Source organism: Quercus suber, unplaced genomic scaffold (assembly GCF_002906115.3).
Source record: "Quercus suber isolate HL8 unplaced genomic scaffold, Cork oak 2.0 scaffold_244, whole genome shotgun sequence".
In the NCBI taxonomy this organism is placed as follows: domain Eukaryota; kingdom Viridiplantae; phylum Streptophyta; class Magnoliopsida; order Fagales; family Fagaceae; genus Quercus; species Quercus suber.
Genome location: NW_027069701.1, coordinates 992,087 through 1,009,390, shown reverse-complemented (window position 1 = coordinate 1,009,390; position 17,304 = coordinate 992,087). Strand labels below are relative to the sequence as shown.

General features: G+C 32.5%; 2 protein-coding genes across 2 annotated transcripts; both read right to left on the bottom strand.

Moving 5' to 3' along the window:
* Window positions 1–2,880: 2,880 nt before the first annotated feature.
* On the bottom strand, window positions 2,881–6,390 carry LOC136070604 (protein PARTING DANCERS homolog). Its single transcript, XM_065780745.1, has 8 exons — window positions 6,284–6,390; window positions 4,834–4,958; window positions 4,669–4,757; window positions 4,499–4,594; window positions 4,320–4,414; window positions 4,203–4,243; window positions 3,987–4,070; window positions 2,881–3,225 (listed from the first exon to the last, which is right to left on the bottom strand). Exons 1-8 carry the CDS (start codon window positions 6,348–6,350, stop codon window positions 3,055–3,057), a joined length of 768 nt encoding a protein of 255 aa, XP_065636817.1. The 5' UTR covers window positions 6,351–6,390; the 3' UTR covers window positions 2,881–3,054.
* Window positions 6,391–9,196: 2,806 nt separating this feature from the next.
* LOC136070603 (disease resistance protein RPM1-like) lies at window positions 9,197–15,846 on the bottom strand. The gene is made up of 4 exons (XM_065780744.1): window positions 15,676–15,846; window positions 13,581–13,644; window positions 9,653–12,527; window positions 9,197–9,506 (listed from the first exon to the last, which is right to left on the bottom strand). The coding sequence occupies exon 3, from the start codon at window positions 12,405–12,407 to the stop codon at window positions 9,711–9,713; it is 2,697 nt and encodes an 898-aa protein (XP_065636816.1). The 5' UTR covers window positions 12,408–12,527; window positions 13,581–13,644; window positions 15,676–15,846; the 3' UTR covers window positions 9,197–9,506; window positions 9,653–9,710.
* Window positions 15,847–17,304: the final 1,458 nt, after the last annotated feature.

The following is a 17,304-nucleotide window of genomic DNA, read 5'->3' as shown; positions in this document are numbered from 1 at the left end:
ATTTTAAATGATAGACAGTATAATGTATGGATGTAATTATTCTCTATAATGTTGAATGAATTGGGCTTGTTGAAGCCTCACTTGGGCACAATGCATTTAATTGTGGCCTAAATCCTGAACAGAAAATAAATAAATAAAATAGAAAGAGCCATCACAATTGTTATTGCTAAACTAACCAGCTATTTTAAATGATAGACAGTATAATGTATGGATGTAATTATTCTCTATAATGTTGAATGAATTGGGCTTGTTGAAGCCTCACTTGGGCACAATGCATTTAATTGTGGCCTAAATCCTGAACAGAAAATAAATAAATAAAATAGAAAGAGCCATCACAATTGTTAGTTTTTGTAATTTACGTGATTCTTTTATTTTTATTTTGCCATTCATATTGATGGTGCGTTTTATGTAATGGTGTCATATGTAAGTATGGGTTGGTGAAAATGTACTTGTGCAAAGTGCGATGTAATGAATCCTATAAAAATAAGCCATAGATCTCTAGGTTTACCATGATTACTTTTAATGTGTGAATATTTCTGTTAAGTTCATGAGAGTTCTTTGGACGGGTTTCTAAAGCCATTTTTCTAGCAGACTTAGTTACATACATGGGATGTCTGCTTCATACAGCTTTTAATATTCTTCATTTTATTTTCCTAGTTTTGCTTTTGGTGTTTTCCCCTGTTTCTGATGAACTTGTGATATATTTGAAGGTCTTGAGGTACGTAGGGGTTGTGGATGTGGTTAAGCAGAAAGGTGTAGTGGAACTGCGACGATACAAGAAGGATCACCCCTTTGCACAACTCTCTGGATCAGATAACATTATTGCTTTTACGACAACAAGATATCAAAAGCAGCCTTTGATAGTCCGAGGACCCGGTGCTGGGGCCCAAGTCACAGCCGGTGGAATATTCAGTGACATATTGCGTCTTGCCTCTTACCTTGGTGCACCATCATAGGAACACCACTCACAAGATCTGATCCATTTGTACTGTTTCTTAGCCCTTTCAGGCTGTACTTTTACGCATTTCCTGTTAGGGGCATGTTCTTGTAGTTTATGGCTTTTTTGTATGGTAGCAATCTAGGTTGATCAGTGAAGCGGCTTTGAAACCTGAGGTATAACTGTAGGAAAGCATTATTGCTATTGGAAAGTAAGTGTAGTTTTAAGAAATAGGTGCGGTGACTGCTCTTTTTGGGTTCTAGAGTGTATAATGTATTTATAATTGGAATCCTCACTAGTTTGTTGAGAATTTATAGCTTGGCCCAAAAGTTGGAAATAAAGCTTGATTGTTGTCGTTGTCCATGAGAATTTGACAACTTGATAAATCGAAATGGATTTGGCCATCATGTGTGTTTTTTATAACTTTTGGTCACTCTGGTTGATTTGCAGTGTTAATTGAAAAATAAATCTAAATCTATATAATATTTAAAAATCAAAACATAGTATTTATTGTTACTAATAGTCTATTTGGATTGAGGGAGAGGGAGGGAGAGTAGAGTAGAATATGGTAAATTTAGTACAAAATTAGTTTATTTTTAGCCTACTCTATTCTACTCCCCTCCACTCTTCCTCTTTCCCCACTCCATCCAAACAGGCTATAAGTTTTTGTTTTTAATGAAAGTTATGCATTTGTTAAGTCACATTAGTATAGCATTTTGATCTACTTTAGTCTAATACGGTCTATTCTGGTCTATTTTGAACTAATTGGACCTTTATTTGTTTTGTAGGTTGCCTTTTAGTTCTTGGATTAAAATTTTATTTAATTTTTTTTTCTTAATTTTTGGGTTGAAAAGTATGAAATTTTATTTTATTTGAGCCAAACTCTTTAATTTTGGACTAAAAAATGCAAACAAACTAAGTGTTAGAAATTAGAGATATGACCTTAAAAGGTAATAAAAATGATAAATATTTAAAATATTATCTTAAAATTCAAGTTTCAATAATATATGTATTATACACTTATTTTTAGGGAAAAAAAAAATGTTACAATTCTAAACTTATATAATAATTTAAACTTAAAGTGATATATTAAATGTGTTTCATGGGTGTACATATTTTTTTTAATATTCTTAGATATGTTCAAATTAGTAAACCAATTATGGTATATGTAAAAAAAAAATCTTTTTAACATCTTCTCCATTTATAATAATATTATAATTATGTAATTTTTTTATTAAGTTATGTTTTTCATATATATATATATATATATCACTATATATTATTGTTAAATGCAAAATACATTATATATTCTATATATATATATATATATATCACTATATATTATTGTTAAATGCAAAATACATTATATATTCCATTATATAAAACTTATAATAATAGAAAATACTTTTAATAACAGACCATTTTACCCTACAAATTTTATATTATATTTTTATAAAATAATTATATTACACTTTCCCACGCATAAGGGTTTATGACTAGTATACCAATAAAATTTGACCAGCCTGAACAATTTGAACTGGTACAAACTGGATGCTCATCCAAATGATAATTTTCATAAGCTAATGAAATATAAAGGGAAAAGGCAAAACACGATTGGTAAATCTATAGAATGCGTCATTGCCATAGTATTCCATTAGAAATTGATACTGGTTAAGTGCATGTTCTTAAGTTTCATCACAGACTCAACTACGCTTTCCAAATAATTAGTACACCACAAGTCAAGCCCTAAAATCAAGAGAAACTTCAGCACAAGCAAATTAATCACATTAAACCATTACAGGACCACATACCAAGAGTTCATTGTTGAAATAAAAAGAAGAGCTTGCTTAAATTTTTAGTGTTGCCTTAAATTACGATATTCAGCAATGCTAGAGCTCCAAATACACACGAGAGAGAGAGAGAGAGAGAGAGAGAGAGAGAGCTAACAAAGCTACTGATATAACCAATCATTGTGACTCAAACAGCAATTTTTGATGCTCCTCTACTTGCAATGGTTTTAGTTTGGAAAGATTCTTATGATAGAAATCTCAGTGATCCATGCAAGGTTAAAAAATTATCAACTCAAGTCTGCTTCACAAAACGTTTTAAAATTTCATTTAAATCACCTGTTTCTCTGATCTATTGATCTTGGGGCTCATGTAAAAGTTTGAATCTCTGAAAAACCTAGAAATGATTTCTGCCTTGTCAGCTGAAAGATCTGTGTTTTGCAGAGTGTATTCCTTTGATGCCTTCGCAATTGCCTCAATGGAACCAATAGCTTGATTTAGCTGAAGAGAAATGTCAGAATGACAATGTCTTAAAAACCTCAATGATCAAATCATATGACTAAATCAATGTAAGATATTCTTAGATAATGTCATGCCCATCATATACCAGGCTATATTGCAGGAATTAGCCTGACAAAATCCTTTAATAAGTTGTATGGACTTTTATGGGTCATTAACCATAATTTCTTTTACTGACTACTTGATGTGAAATCAAGGTCTCATAGTGTAGATGCTATGTGAATCAACTAAACAGAAAGGTAGGCTTAGTTGTCAAGAGACTACGTTTAGTTTCTAGAACCAATGTATTTTCAAGTTTCTTAAACACGAGTTGATCAGATTTGGTTGGCAGTGCTTATGCAAAGCAGATTGCAAGAATATGGGGTAAGGGTCACGTCCCCACCCATTAGATAATTAATAGATTCATGATGAAAAATTCCATTATAAATTTCAAACTATTCAGATTAGTCCAGAATATAATGAAAAATAATTAGAGTTCAAAACATTTCCAGTATTTGAGACAATCAGCATAGTGTAGTGTATGATAGGACAGATGTATCATGTATGTAACTGTATCATTTTTTTTTTTTGGTCAAAACTGAAAATGTGAACAAATTAACATATTAATTGTTAAGAATAGTAAAACACCTTACATGATCCAATAAGATTACAACTTTGAAGTTCTCACAGAAGGATGCATGGATGCAAGTAAGAGGGGGGAAAACAACAGAATTGAACTACTTTTGTATAGGGTACAGAATTACCGCATTTGCATCATGATTTTCTATGCCTGGTATGGATGTAAGCACTCTGAGGAAAACGTCCATTGCCTGCACTGATTGTTTCCTCTTTACAGACAAGAAAAGATAAGCACATATACACAGGTGCATTTTGAAGAAAATAATAATTAATATTGTTAATATTCATACTGAATTTATAAGCACAAAATTAAACCATGTAAATAATTCTAATCAACTGACCTCAGCCTTTAATTTTGTTATGACATCCTGTCGTTTGCATACTGCAATTCATATGGTTACTTAGGGAAACTACTTGGAAGAATCCATTGAAGTGATCATTAGAGAATAAGCTCTTACCACCACGAGAGAGAGCTATCTTGACAATCTTCTCAAAGCCCATCTCTAAGTCTTCTACTGGCACAAATGTTGGCTTACCAAGCTCCATTCCATATCTATCACGAAGTGAGACAACAAGCTCTTTCATATCACTCAAACATCCAAAAAGTCAATTTGGACATAAGTTTCATATGACTCACTTGAAATAGGAGTGAACAAACAATTCATTTTGTTCCTTGGTTGGGAGGACGACAACAACATAGAGATGTGCAAATTGGGCCTTCAGTTTCTGGACTCTGCAAAAACTGAATCAGATTAAAAAATTACACCAAGTAAGAGGGTCACTAAAAAACGATGACAGTTTGGTTACCTGCTGAACATTGGTGAGATGCATTTGCTATCCAAGTTTGTCACAAATATGAATGCCACCGACAAACCCCCACAGTTGAAAATAAAGTCCTTCAAACAAAACCACCCAATTGAGTGAAGACCCAACTTAACATAGAAGACAAGCAATTAAGTAGAATGCACATACTGGGGCAATTGGGACAAAGTTGAGACGGAAAGCATTTGCACTGAGGAAGGAGGAGATAAAATTGATGAAAGACGGGTGTTGTTCATCTCTCCAAGTGGTGCTCATCATACAAACCCCACTACCACCTGCAGTAATAAAGCAAAAATCATTGCCTCACACTCCCCATTTCAAAAACACATAAGTAAATGCCACCTTAAATGTTTAAAGCAGTTCACACTTCACAGCGATCAGCTTCAAATCCCTAGAATCTCTATACATTCATACAACCAAAGATGATGTTTACAACAATAATTGATCCTCCATGAATTGAATCAAAGTTTCTAATATATATATATACACAGTAATGACATTGAGCTTAAGAAGTCAGCAAATAAGAAGTATCACAATCTCAAACATTCATACAGTGACATTGAAATGTTTAAAGCATATCACAGTGATCAGCTTCAAATCCCCAGAATCTCCATACATTCATATATTTAATGTGATATTTACAACAATAATTGATCCTCCATGAATTGAAACTTAATTTCTACTATATATATATATATATATAGACACACATAGTAACAACATTGAGCTTAAGAAGTCAGCAAATAAGAAGCATATCACGATCTCAAACATTCATACAATGACATTGAAATGTTCAAAGTATATCACAGCGATCAACTTCAAATCCCCAGAATCTCCATGCATTCATACGATGATATTTACAACAATAATTGACCCTCCAAGAATTGAAACGAAGTTTCTAAAATTAATTAATTATATATATATATATATAGCAACGAAAAATAAATAATTTCCTAGAATGCTTTAGCTATGAAAGGCATTGAAATTTCCAGAAAGGTTAACCACTAGCTAAAAGTGAAAGAATTGTACAAAATAATGTGTGAGAAATTTACTACCATTACAGAAGCCTCTTTAGATTTTGACTTCACTAAAATTGTAACACTCGAATGATAAATTTCTTTATTATTTAGCTAGAATACACACGCACATTAAAAGTCATTTTATTTCTAGGCAATCATGAAGAAAATTATAATCAAGTTCTGAAAATTTTATACTTTTTTTTTAATCTACAATTTTCAGATATTTAAAACTTTTAAAGTGCGAATATTCTGTAAAAAAATAGTTACAGAATCAAAAAGCAACAAATCTCCGTTTGGTTTCTAAGAAATTAAACAAACTAATAAATTACTTGGTAAATTTGTAAAGCACAAATACTACGATTCAAATAAACTTCATCTTCTTCTCATTATGCCAATTTTCTCAGAAACCAAACGGAAGGTAATGCTCTGATTTTTGAATTCGAAAACCTATATATAGCTAGCATATATTATTTCTGGTTCTAGGTTTTGTGAGGAAAAAGAAAAACCAAAACAAATGCAATAAAATTCAAACAAAGGAAAAGAGAAAACGAAGATATAGTGAAGTGTGAGGGAAAGAGAACCAGAGGTTGTGGCTTTGGATGGATTTTGAGCCGTTGGATCTCTGTATCTTGCTTCCAGATTCGCCATTTTTGTGAAGCTCAAGCGAAAATTCTAGAGAGAGAGAGAGAGAGAGAAAGAGAGGCGGGAAAAGGAGCTTTTTGGTTTGTGGATTCAAATGGTTGTTTAAATACGAATCCTATGCTTTCATTTTATTTACGGAACTGCCAGTTATTTTTGTAACAGTTAATTTGTTTTGGAAGCGATATTTTTTTTGATAGATTTGGAAGCGATATTATTCCGCCGTAAATGTTACGAAGTCGTCTCCAAAGACTAATTCAAATTTGCGATACAATTTTTCCTTTTTCTTCCTATTTTTTTGACACTACATTATTTTTTAATGCTTTTTTTGCTTTGAAATTATTACTAGTTGCTGTATAACAATATGTAATCCTTGGAATATGATAATCAATTCTAATTTTTTTTTCAGCAAATCGTGTAGTCTCATCCTCAACATATTCATCAAAATTGTTTCTTTCTACGTTTCTCATGAAATAAAGGTTTTATTTTCCATTTTAGATGCAATCTTTTGAATGAATTCATAACAAATGCAAACTGTTTTCTTTATATTTTTTAAAATAACAAATGAGGTTTTTTTATTGATCTATAGCAACATTGCAAATGCATGTTTTTATTTGTTGTTACAGATATTAAAACTTTATTTGCTCTAATCCGCTTTGTCACGGATGTCAAACTTTATAATGAATATATGTAGATTCTTTTTAATTTTTTATTTTTATTTTTGAGAATCATGAATAATTTTTTTTTTCTTTTTTTAAATTGAATCATGAAAAAGTAGATTCAAATATTCCAACACAAAAGAGAGCAAAAAAAAGATAGGAGACAAACTAGAAAATCAATAAGAATTAAACTATAAGAGCATTGTCATCAAACATGTAAAAAAAAATATAGCATTTAGCATTTCAAAACACTACTTTATTTATTTTAACACTTCACTTTATAATCTACCCTAATCTACCCAACATCAAAGGTTTTATATTTTTTACCACTTCATTAAGATATTATTATTTTTATTCATTTTTTATTCGTCATCTATTTATCTTTTTTTTTTTATTCATCTTTACCACAAATCCACCACCCACACCATAACCACCACAAACTCACCACTCGCACACAACACCCACATCACAACCACCACAAACCCACCACACACACCCACTACCCACAAACCCAACACCAACACCACAACCACCACAAACCCACCACCCACACCCACACCCACCGCCCACACCACAACCACCACAAACCCACCATCCATAACACACCCACCAAAAACCCACTACCCACTACCCACTACCCACGCCACAAACCCACCACCCATACCACAACAACCACAAATCCCAACCATTCATACCACAACCACCAAAAACTCCACCACCCACAAATTGAACCACCGTGAGACCCACTAAAAACTGTCATTGCCACCCGCTTTCACAACCCACAAAACCCACCGCACATCCTTAAGCAAGAAAAGAGAGAAGAAAAAATGTTCTTGGTGGTGAGGGGAGAGAGATGAGACAGAAATGGAGATGAGAGGTGAGAGAGAGATGGAGATGAATGGAGAAGAAAGAAAGACAAAATTTTCTTAATAGCATTTTTTTAGAAAAATATTAGATAGACAGCACGCATTTGAAGTTATTGAGTATGTTGGACTCTTTTTGGAACTCAAGTTTGTGAAACTCGAGTTCCAACCCAAAATCAAGTTTCTCAAACTCAATTTATGCCTGACCTTGATTTAAAAAAAAAAAAAAAGGTGGAACTCGAGTTTAGTAAACTCGAGTTCCATTTAAAAAAAATAATAGAACTCGTGTTTCATACACTCGAGTTCCATTTGGGTTATGTTTTTTAAAAGCATGGAAATCGAATTTACTAAACTTGAGTTCCACTTCTTTTTTTTTCTTTTTCTTTTTTTTTTTTAAATCAAGGTCAGGTGTAAATTGAGTTTGAGAAACTCGATTTTGGGTTGAAACTCGAGTTCCAAAAAATAGTCCGACTTACTAAATAACTTCAAACGCGTGCTAGCCACCTAATTTTTTCCAAAAATGTACTATTTACCAAATTTTGCAAAAAAGAAAGATGAAAAACCTATGACAAAATAAAATAATATTATTTGTGTATAACATCTAGCTACAGTAGACTGTCAAAGATGACAGTCTACTGTAGCTAAGTGATAAAATTTTTTAGGTTTAGCAGCTTTGATGTTGAGGGCTTTTTAGTGGTTTTGGTGCTAAAATAGATATTTAGCACTCACATCTTTGATGTGAATACTCTAACCATGCTTCTTTATTTTATATCATGTAGTACTAATTTATAGATGATACATTCAAAAAAAAAAAATCCTATTTTTTTATTTAATTAAGTAACACATTACAATTTACAAGACAGATGCTCATGCAATTGTTAATGTTCCAATTTCAATTGTTATCCACTATTTGGGCAAAGCCAAAGCCTTTATCTTGTTCTACTCAAAATCCTTTAAAACATCTTGTATCATAAGCATCGGAATGGAAATAAGTCAGCATTGTGGAAGAATAATAAAAAGTATAAAAATTGACCATACCAAAATTTAAAGTCATTAGCAAGTGAAACCATTCCATTTTTCCCACCTCCTAACATACCAAAATTTTGCATCATTCCCAATTTTGGGTTACTTATGCAATGACATTGTATATGTAACAACATTTTATTAGTTGGAAAGACCATTTCAACAATCCTCCTAACAACCTAATAATTTCTCTAAGAAAGGATCATATGATTGGTTAAAATTTATATAACTAACACAAATTTATGCAAGAAGAAGAAAAAATAGCAAGTAAATTGAAGAACTGGCATGTATAGAACTAACTGAAACAATAGAAAACAATTAATTGGGATGAATATATCATGTATTGTTCATTGTTTATATAAGCTGCTAAATTGCATACAACACAGAGTGGATGAGCAAATCCGTGGCTGAACCAGTAGCAATCTCCCAACAATCTGCCACAAGGCATCACTGGGTTCAATCTTTTACATTTTGTTACAAGCAATTAACAACCAAAGTCTTGAGTATTCATTTGAACAATAAGCAAATACCCTAAATAATACGTTGAATTAGAACTCCAAATAGAAACTGGAACCCTTTTGAAGCAAACAAGGCAAACTCATAATTTCCTCAGCAGGATTCTGCCATGGGTAAAAAAGGAAAAAAAAAAAAAAAAAACAAAGATATGGTCAATTTCGTGAAGGTTTGACTTAGAAAAGATTAACGTTAGTTCCAAAAAATTAAGCCCTTACAAAGTGGAATAACAAATAGAATTAAGAGGCTTTACCTTACTAATTAATGAATCAGGAGATTCAGGACAAGCCTTCATGAAACATCTCGAGTTACTACCTCATATAGATCTTTGGGATGTGCTGCACCTTTTCAAAATCCATACGTTCTCCCAAGTTGATGCGATTTTTAAGTTGCGTTGAGACTGACTCCAAAATCAGTTCTTGGAGATTTTCAAGGTATTCAATGCCTGTAGGCACTGTCTCTAACTCCATGCAGTCGGCAATATATAGGGATTGCACTTTTGGCATCACACTCTTTCTTATTATTATCTCATTCAACTCAGGGAAATTACGAATCGTCAAACTTGTAAGCTTAGGAAAGCCTGTACGGAAAACCATTTGTTTTCCACTATAGGCATTGTTAAGTGAAAGACGTGCCAAATTTGGCAAAGCAGCAATCTGAGAGAGTACATCTTCTTCCAACCTCGACCAATGTAGATACAAAAATGTAAGTTTTTCAAGTGAAGAAAACCATTGTGGCACCTTCTCTAATTTTCCAACCAAAACAAGAGATTGAAGGTTGCAAGGAGGAGATGAGAGTGCATCCATCCGAAGAGTTTCCTCCTCATTTGTTACCATGATTAACAAGCGGCGAAGTCGGGTCATGCCTTGGATTGAGTCACACAAATCCATCTCATCTGCTGCTTTCACATTTGAAATACCAAGGCTGGTAAGTTGGGTAATGCTTCGAATTTGTCTTATCAAGTCATTTCTTGCTTCAATAACAGAGACAGATTGCAAATTCGTTAGCCTACAAATTTTTGATGGTACTCGCATCCCTTTAACAATTCTGAAATCATTTGAATTTCTATTGTGGCTATGCACAATTAGATATTGCAAGTTTTTCAACTTTCCTATTTCGCGAGGAAGGGCTTCTATCTTTGTGTCACTGATGTCCAAGGATTGAAGGTTAAGGAGCCTTGATATTGATTTTGGAAGCTCTTTAACTGAAGTTCCCTTTAAATTCAAATACCTTAAGTTGAATAAATTGACTACTTCATTAGGCAATTCAACAATTTCAGCATTCGCCAAATCGAGTACCCTTAGCATTTTAATTCCGGAAGGTAATGTTTTCAACTTGTTAAAAACAAGAAAAGAACGAAGCTTTGACACACCAGAAAATGATCTGAGTTCTTTATTGGTGTGAATTGAAATGCGGCGTGCTTTGCATTCTGCCATTTCTTCTACTCCGTTATGTACAACACCAAAGTTTTCTCTTCTTGATATTAATACAGCGAGATCCCGCATAACATCGTGCATTTTATATGCTTTTGGCCTTCCAAATTCATTCCTCCTTGTAACTTGAAGCATGTTTCGGAATACGAGCTCTTCAAGATATCTCTCTGCTACTTCTTCTGGAGTAGACCCTATAACTTGTTCTACAAATCCTTCTGCAAGCCATAGCTTCATTAGCCTCTTTCTTCTAATCATATAATCTTCTGGGAAAAAGGAACAATATAAGAAACAATGCTTTAAATTATGTGACAAATCTTTGAAACTAAGTGACAATATGCCATCCAATCGTAGCTTAGGATTGTTAATTAGATTCCAATTCAAGCTGTTGTGAATTTCATTCCATTGAGAAATATTCTTGGAGTACATAAGACTTCCAAAAGCCACTATTGCAAGAGGTAGGCCTTCGCATTTCTCCACAAGTTCTTTAGCCAACGATTCAAGCTCTTGCGGACAGCATCCATCTGGAATACATGAGAATGCTTTCTTGCAAAAGAGTATCCACGCCTCTTCCTTTTCCAGAAGCTCAATACGATGAATATGGATTTTACCCCAAAAATGATAGCTAGCTATATTTTCATTTCGAGTCGTAAGGATGATTCTGCTCCCAGGACAACCATCTGGAAGTGGCGCCTTTAAATAATCTAAGAGGTCTGTGTCCCAAACATCATCTATTACAAGTAGATACTTTTTCTTCTTTAAGTAGTTTACCAACCTTTCTGATAATGCTCTGTACTTAATGGAACTCAAGTCCTCTGGATAGACTTTATTAGAATTCTTCCATGATGTGTCGAATTCTTTAATCATACTCCTCAATAAGTCCTCAATGTCATATACTTGGGAAACAGTGATCCATGCATAGCAGTCAAAATGTCTCCTTACATCACCATTGTTGTAGATGTTGGCAACTAGTGTGGTTTTGCCTGATCCTCCCATCCCGACTACTGAAATGACAGTTCGTTCTGGCTTGCCATACATCAATGGACCCATTAAAAAAATTCTTTTATCCTTTATCCCTACAAGTTCATCTTCTTTAAGAAAAAGATGTGATTCAGCATGATGCAAGATCGGTCTGTGATTAGAACTTGAGCTCGCCATATTAGGATCAACAGCATATCGCTTTATATCCGGAATGGCCTGGATTTTGTTCTTGATTATTTGTAACTTGCTGGCGGTTTTATGCCTCTCCCATAGATTTTTTGGAAAGTAAATGGTGTGGCATAGGAACCTCGCAGATCGACCACCAATTCGTTCTTTACTGATTTGATACATGAACTTATCAATAACGTCTTCAACGTCATATGCTATGTCTGTCACAGTTGCCGACCAAGCTTTCTCTCCTTCACTGCCTGCCCCCTTTTTATCAGCATCTAGTAAGACAGATTGCATGATTATCAACTCGTTCTCGACATCTTCAATACCATTACTAACCTTCCATAACAACGAAGCTTCAGTTGAAAGGGTTGAAAGGATTAATGGGATACTACTAATTAAGAGTTCCAATACAGCTGTGTGCATTTTTAACTTCAAAATCCTTTCTGGTCTGGACACAAAGTTTTTATGCTCCCCTTATTCCACTTTAACCACACCAGAGAGAGAGAGAGATTGTATAATGCTTTGACTTGTTACTGACCGATCCTACACAGAAAGAATAGAGGTGAGGATATAATGCATGCATAAGGTATTCTAATTCTCAAAAAGCAGTGGAGCAATACAACACATGATTTGTGGGGCATAATATATATATAACCAAGGCAGTGTCATCAAATTTTTCATTAGCGAAAATCATATGTCTCGAAGATTTAAATCTAACAAATCAATATTTTTTAGGTAACAAATAAAACATCCTCTCTCTCTCTCTCTATATATATATATAAATTTCTTTTATCGCTTAAAATGGGTGTTCATTAGAACCTAAGTAAGCTAAACATCACACCTATGCTCATAAAATGCAAACATAAACAAGGAAGTATGAATATAACAAAATTTTCATTGTGGATGATTGAAGGTATTGGATAAAAGGTTTCAATTGTAGCATATGATATCATTCATTGTAAAAAATTAAATATTGTGAGAATGTTTTAGCAAAACTCAGTTGATTATTATTAGAAGATAATGATATTCGTCATCATTTTTAGTAGTTTTTAATAAGTGAATATTACCTTTAGCAATTAGGTACGAAGAAACTTTTATAGTAAAATAGATATTCATATATGAAATAATTACCCAAACTTTATGTAATCAAGTTTCTCAAAAAAAAAAAAAAATTTACATAATCATACTTCTTATACAAATAAGATTAACATTATATGACATATATATTTTATTTACATGATTTTATACTTCTTCGAATAAAATTTTATCTTAATTTTCTGATTTAAGAGGCAGCACGTGCTTTACACTTAGTGTCTCCCACACTAATAGTTTAATAAAAGACAAAATTATGCCAGACCAAAATTACTGTAGAAAAGAGATAATAGACAAAACTACATCAAACCAAAGCTACCGTAGAAAATCTCTTTTACTCTTTTTAAATAGATAGTAGAAAAGTAAACTTTAAGAAAAACTACTATTTTTCCGTGACAAGACAACATTGCCAATAATAAATATCATTTTTTTTTTCATATGGGCTGTATTTATTTGATCAATGTGTCATGTCAACATTGGAAGGATGTAGGGTTGGAGGGATACCAATACTTCTTGTCGTTCCTTAACACGGTTTGAACCCCACCAGCTAGATCCTTCCCCTATTTACCTATCAAATAACAAAAAAACGAAAAACATTAGTTGGATCAACGATGTATACATTTTACTATTTTAGTATTTTATATTAGCAATGCTGTTTGCATAATATTGATAAGGGAAGGCGAGGGTACCATAAAGTATTTGCATAATATTGATAAGGGAAGGCGAGGGTACCATAAAGTATTTTTTATAAATAAAAATATTTAGACTTTTTCGAGTATGTCACTATTTTCTTAGGTGAATGCAGTCTTTCTGTTCTACGCTCACCAGATTATTATAAGGAGAGATCTCTTGAAACCTCAAACCCTAGATCTCATAGATATCATAATACTTTTGGAACCATTTAGCAAATATGTGGGACGAGTGTACCATCAAGTCGGACTTTATTTTTTTTTTTTAAAATGAAATAAATAAATAAATAAGTCAAAATTTTGGTCTTTAAACTATATAATTTCTAATTCTATTATCAAAATATTATCAGGCATTTCGAATTTGATAATAGAATTAGAAATTATATAGTTTAAGGACCAAAATTTTGATATTTTTATTTATTTCTTTCTAAAAAACAATTAAGTCTTTTTAAGATGTAATTTTTATCTAATTTTACAACTAAAACAGTAGCACAAACTATTTCTTTATAACAATTTATATTTATTCTCACGCAAAAACATCAAAATTTAAAAGATACTGACAAAAATATAAATTTTTGCATGTAAGACTTGTTCAAGTGACAATTAAATAATTAATTAATAAGGCCAAGTTAAATACATTTGTTCTGCCATGTTTAAGAGATGCTATACATTTTAGTTTCCCACTTTTCCTTGATTTATTAGTTCTTTATTAGGAAACCATAGAGTCAAGTTTGCATTAGGGACTAATTTATTTAAATTTTTCTGACACTGCTCCTTATCAAACAAAAATCCCTTATATGATTCTAAAAAAAATAAAACATCATTTATATCCTCCTCTGAGTATTCCACCTTATATTTTCCAAATATTATAGTAGGTTATGCGTTGTGTTTGCTTCTTTCTTTTTCTTCAAATTTTGATTACTTTTTTTTTTTTTTTTTTGAGAAACCAAATTTTGATTACTTAAAAAGAAAAAAACAAATGTGTGGCAGTTTGGAACTGGTTGAACATAAAGTGGGGCCAAGGAATTTTATTTCTTCTAATCATTATCTGATACAATAATTTTGTTTTTATTTTCTTTTTTCTTTTTCAAATGATAAGTTTCTTTAAAAATATTACAATTACAACCAAAACATTAAGACAACTAAACGATGCCTCGCATGAAGCACGACCACATTCCTAAGAGAGATTCTGTAGCATTCTCCGCCTTTGAAATCTTACTCTATTATAACTTTTTGTATCACTGATAATTGCTGTGTCATTAGACTTTTTACTCCTATTATTAAAGAGTCACATCTTTTTGATCATCTTTTTCTTGTATATGATCATATGTCTCCATTGATGTGCAAGCGTTGTGGCCTTTAGTTTTTTAATTGCTTTTTTTCCCCTTAGGATACTCTACTCAAAGTATTAGAGGATATCTTCTTTATTTCAAACAACCAATTTGGGATGACCTACCAATACCTCCTAAATCATTTTTATATCTTCTACATGATGTCGCTAATGAGTGCTCTTAAAGCATTAATTAACAATCTAGTTAAAGGAAGTTTTTATGAGAAAAGAAAAAAAAAAAGCAATTAATATTTTGACAGTTTTTTTCATTTTCAATAAAAGTGATGTCAAAACTTTCCTAAAATAAATTGTTAACCAATGCTCTAAGAGTGCTTGTTTGCATTTCCCATTAATAAAATAATAAATAAAAATTTTCAATTCCAACCCTCACTACTCGGAATTGGTCCCCTAAACATACAACTATTGATATTCAATTTGAAGATAGATGTAGGAGTCTAGGAAATCCAAAAGAACAAATTATTAGATATAGAACCAAATGCTAATAAATGCTCTTTAATATTCAAACCATGCAAATAGTACAGTGGTGGAATATTTGAAAAAAAAAAAAAAAAAAACTTACTTGAAAATTACTCTTGAATATTTTCCTCAGAAGAATTGTACCCTTCGAGAGCTTACAAGAGAAAGAGGAGTTTACAATTGAAGATGATACAGTATTACAAATAGGGAGGATTGCAAATGAGAAAATTATCTTGATTTTTTTTTTTCTCTGTGTCCCACCCTCTAACATGAGAATGAGTGGCCTTAATGAGTAGTCTACTTTTCTTTCGAAGGGGCCTACTTGAATTTGAAAGGCTTTTATTCTTTTGAAGGGGTTACTTGAAGTTGAAAGGGCTTTTATTGCTAATGTTTTTTTTCAAGGACCACTAAAAACGTGTTGGAACTTGGAACAGGTCAACTATTAGTTTTTTTTTTAATAATTAAGATCGGTCAGGTCGGGTTGGTCCTGAGACCAATCCAAACCCAAGGCAGACCCGAATATTAGACCCGAACCCAACCCAAGCATTCATCCAACCCCGCACAAGACTCTTTGGGTCGGGTCGGGTCGAGTTTGCGCTCAAAACAACCAATTTCAAAACCGTTCCAAGCCGTTACCTTCCTCAGCATTTTCCACCAACTTTCCCAGGCAAGAAGCCAAGAACCATCTTTCTCCTGCTAGTTTACTTTTTGTACCAACGTATCATACCAGTTGTTTACTTTTTATATTTTTACTTGGCTTTTTCCTCTCACATATCTTGGGCAAAATGAGTAAATAGTAAGTACCCTTAATTTAAAACTACATAGCAAAATACCGTTTCTTTTTTAAGCAATTAGCAAAATGTACATGTTTTTGAATTCAATTGTAACAAAATTGAGTTGTGTAAAACTTGATATCCTCAAAATTGAGTTATATGTGTATTTTTAAGTAAAACTTGCATAGAAATCAAATTTCATATAAATTTTCAAAAAAATTTAACTGGCAAAATATGCATAGAAAATATCGAGTTTCACGCGTAACTCAATTTTATTAAAATAAAATTCCAAAAATAGAAGCAGTTTGCTAAATACTTTAAAAAGATGGGTATTTTGCTATATAATTTTAAAATTAATGATATTTATCCATTTTGCCTCACATATCTTCTTTTATTTTAAGCTAAATTATAAATTGAATCCTTTAACTTTGAGTCTTTGACATTCAATAATTCATTTCGATTTCGTAATGCCCATTTGTCTAACTTTGACTAAAATTAAATTTATTTCGTAATGCCAATTTGTCTTTAGCGGAGGGAACTTTAATGTACCAAGTTGAAGTTGAAGCCTTTCTTTTAAAAAAAAAAAAAAAAAAAGGCTTGAAGTTGAAGCCCAAAGAAGAAGATTGATTTGGGCCTATTTCTAGTCTCAGTGCTCTGCTCCCTGCTCAAGCACAAGGAGCAACACCAACCGCTTGAAGGTTATGCTATGGACTCAAAAATTTCCACGGCAGCAGACTCATCAAAACGACACTCCAAACGCAAACTTTTCTCTGACTTGATGCTCTCTCATACCATTGCGAAATTTCTTGAATATTTGAACACTCCACCCTGGTTTTGAAGACATTTTCTTTAGTTTACTCTTGATTTTTTATTATTCATCCGTGCCACACACATGCATAACATCGGTTGTAATATAAAGATAACGAGAGATCCAGTCAATTAAATTGTCCACATGAACA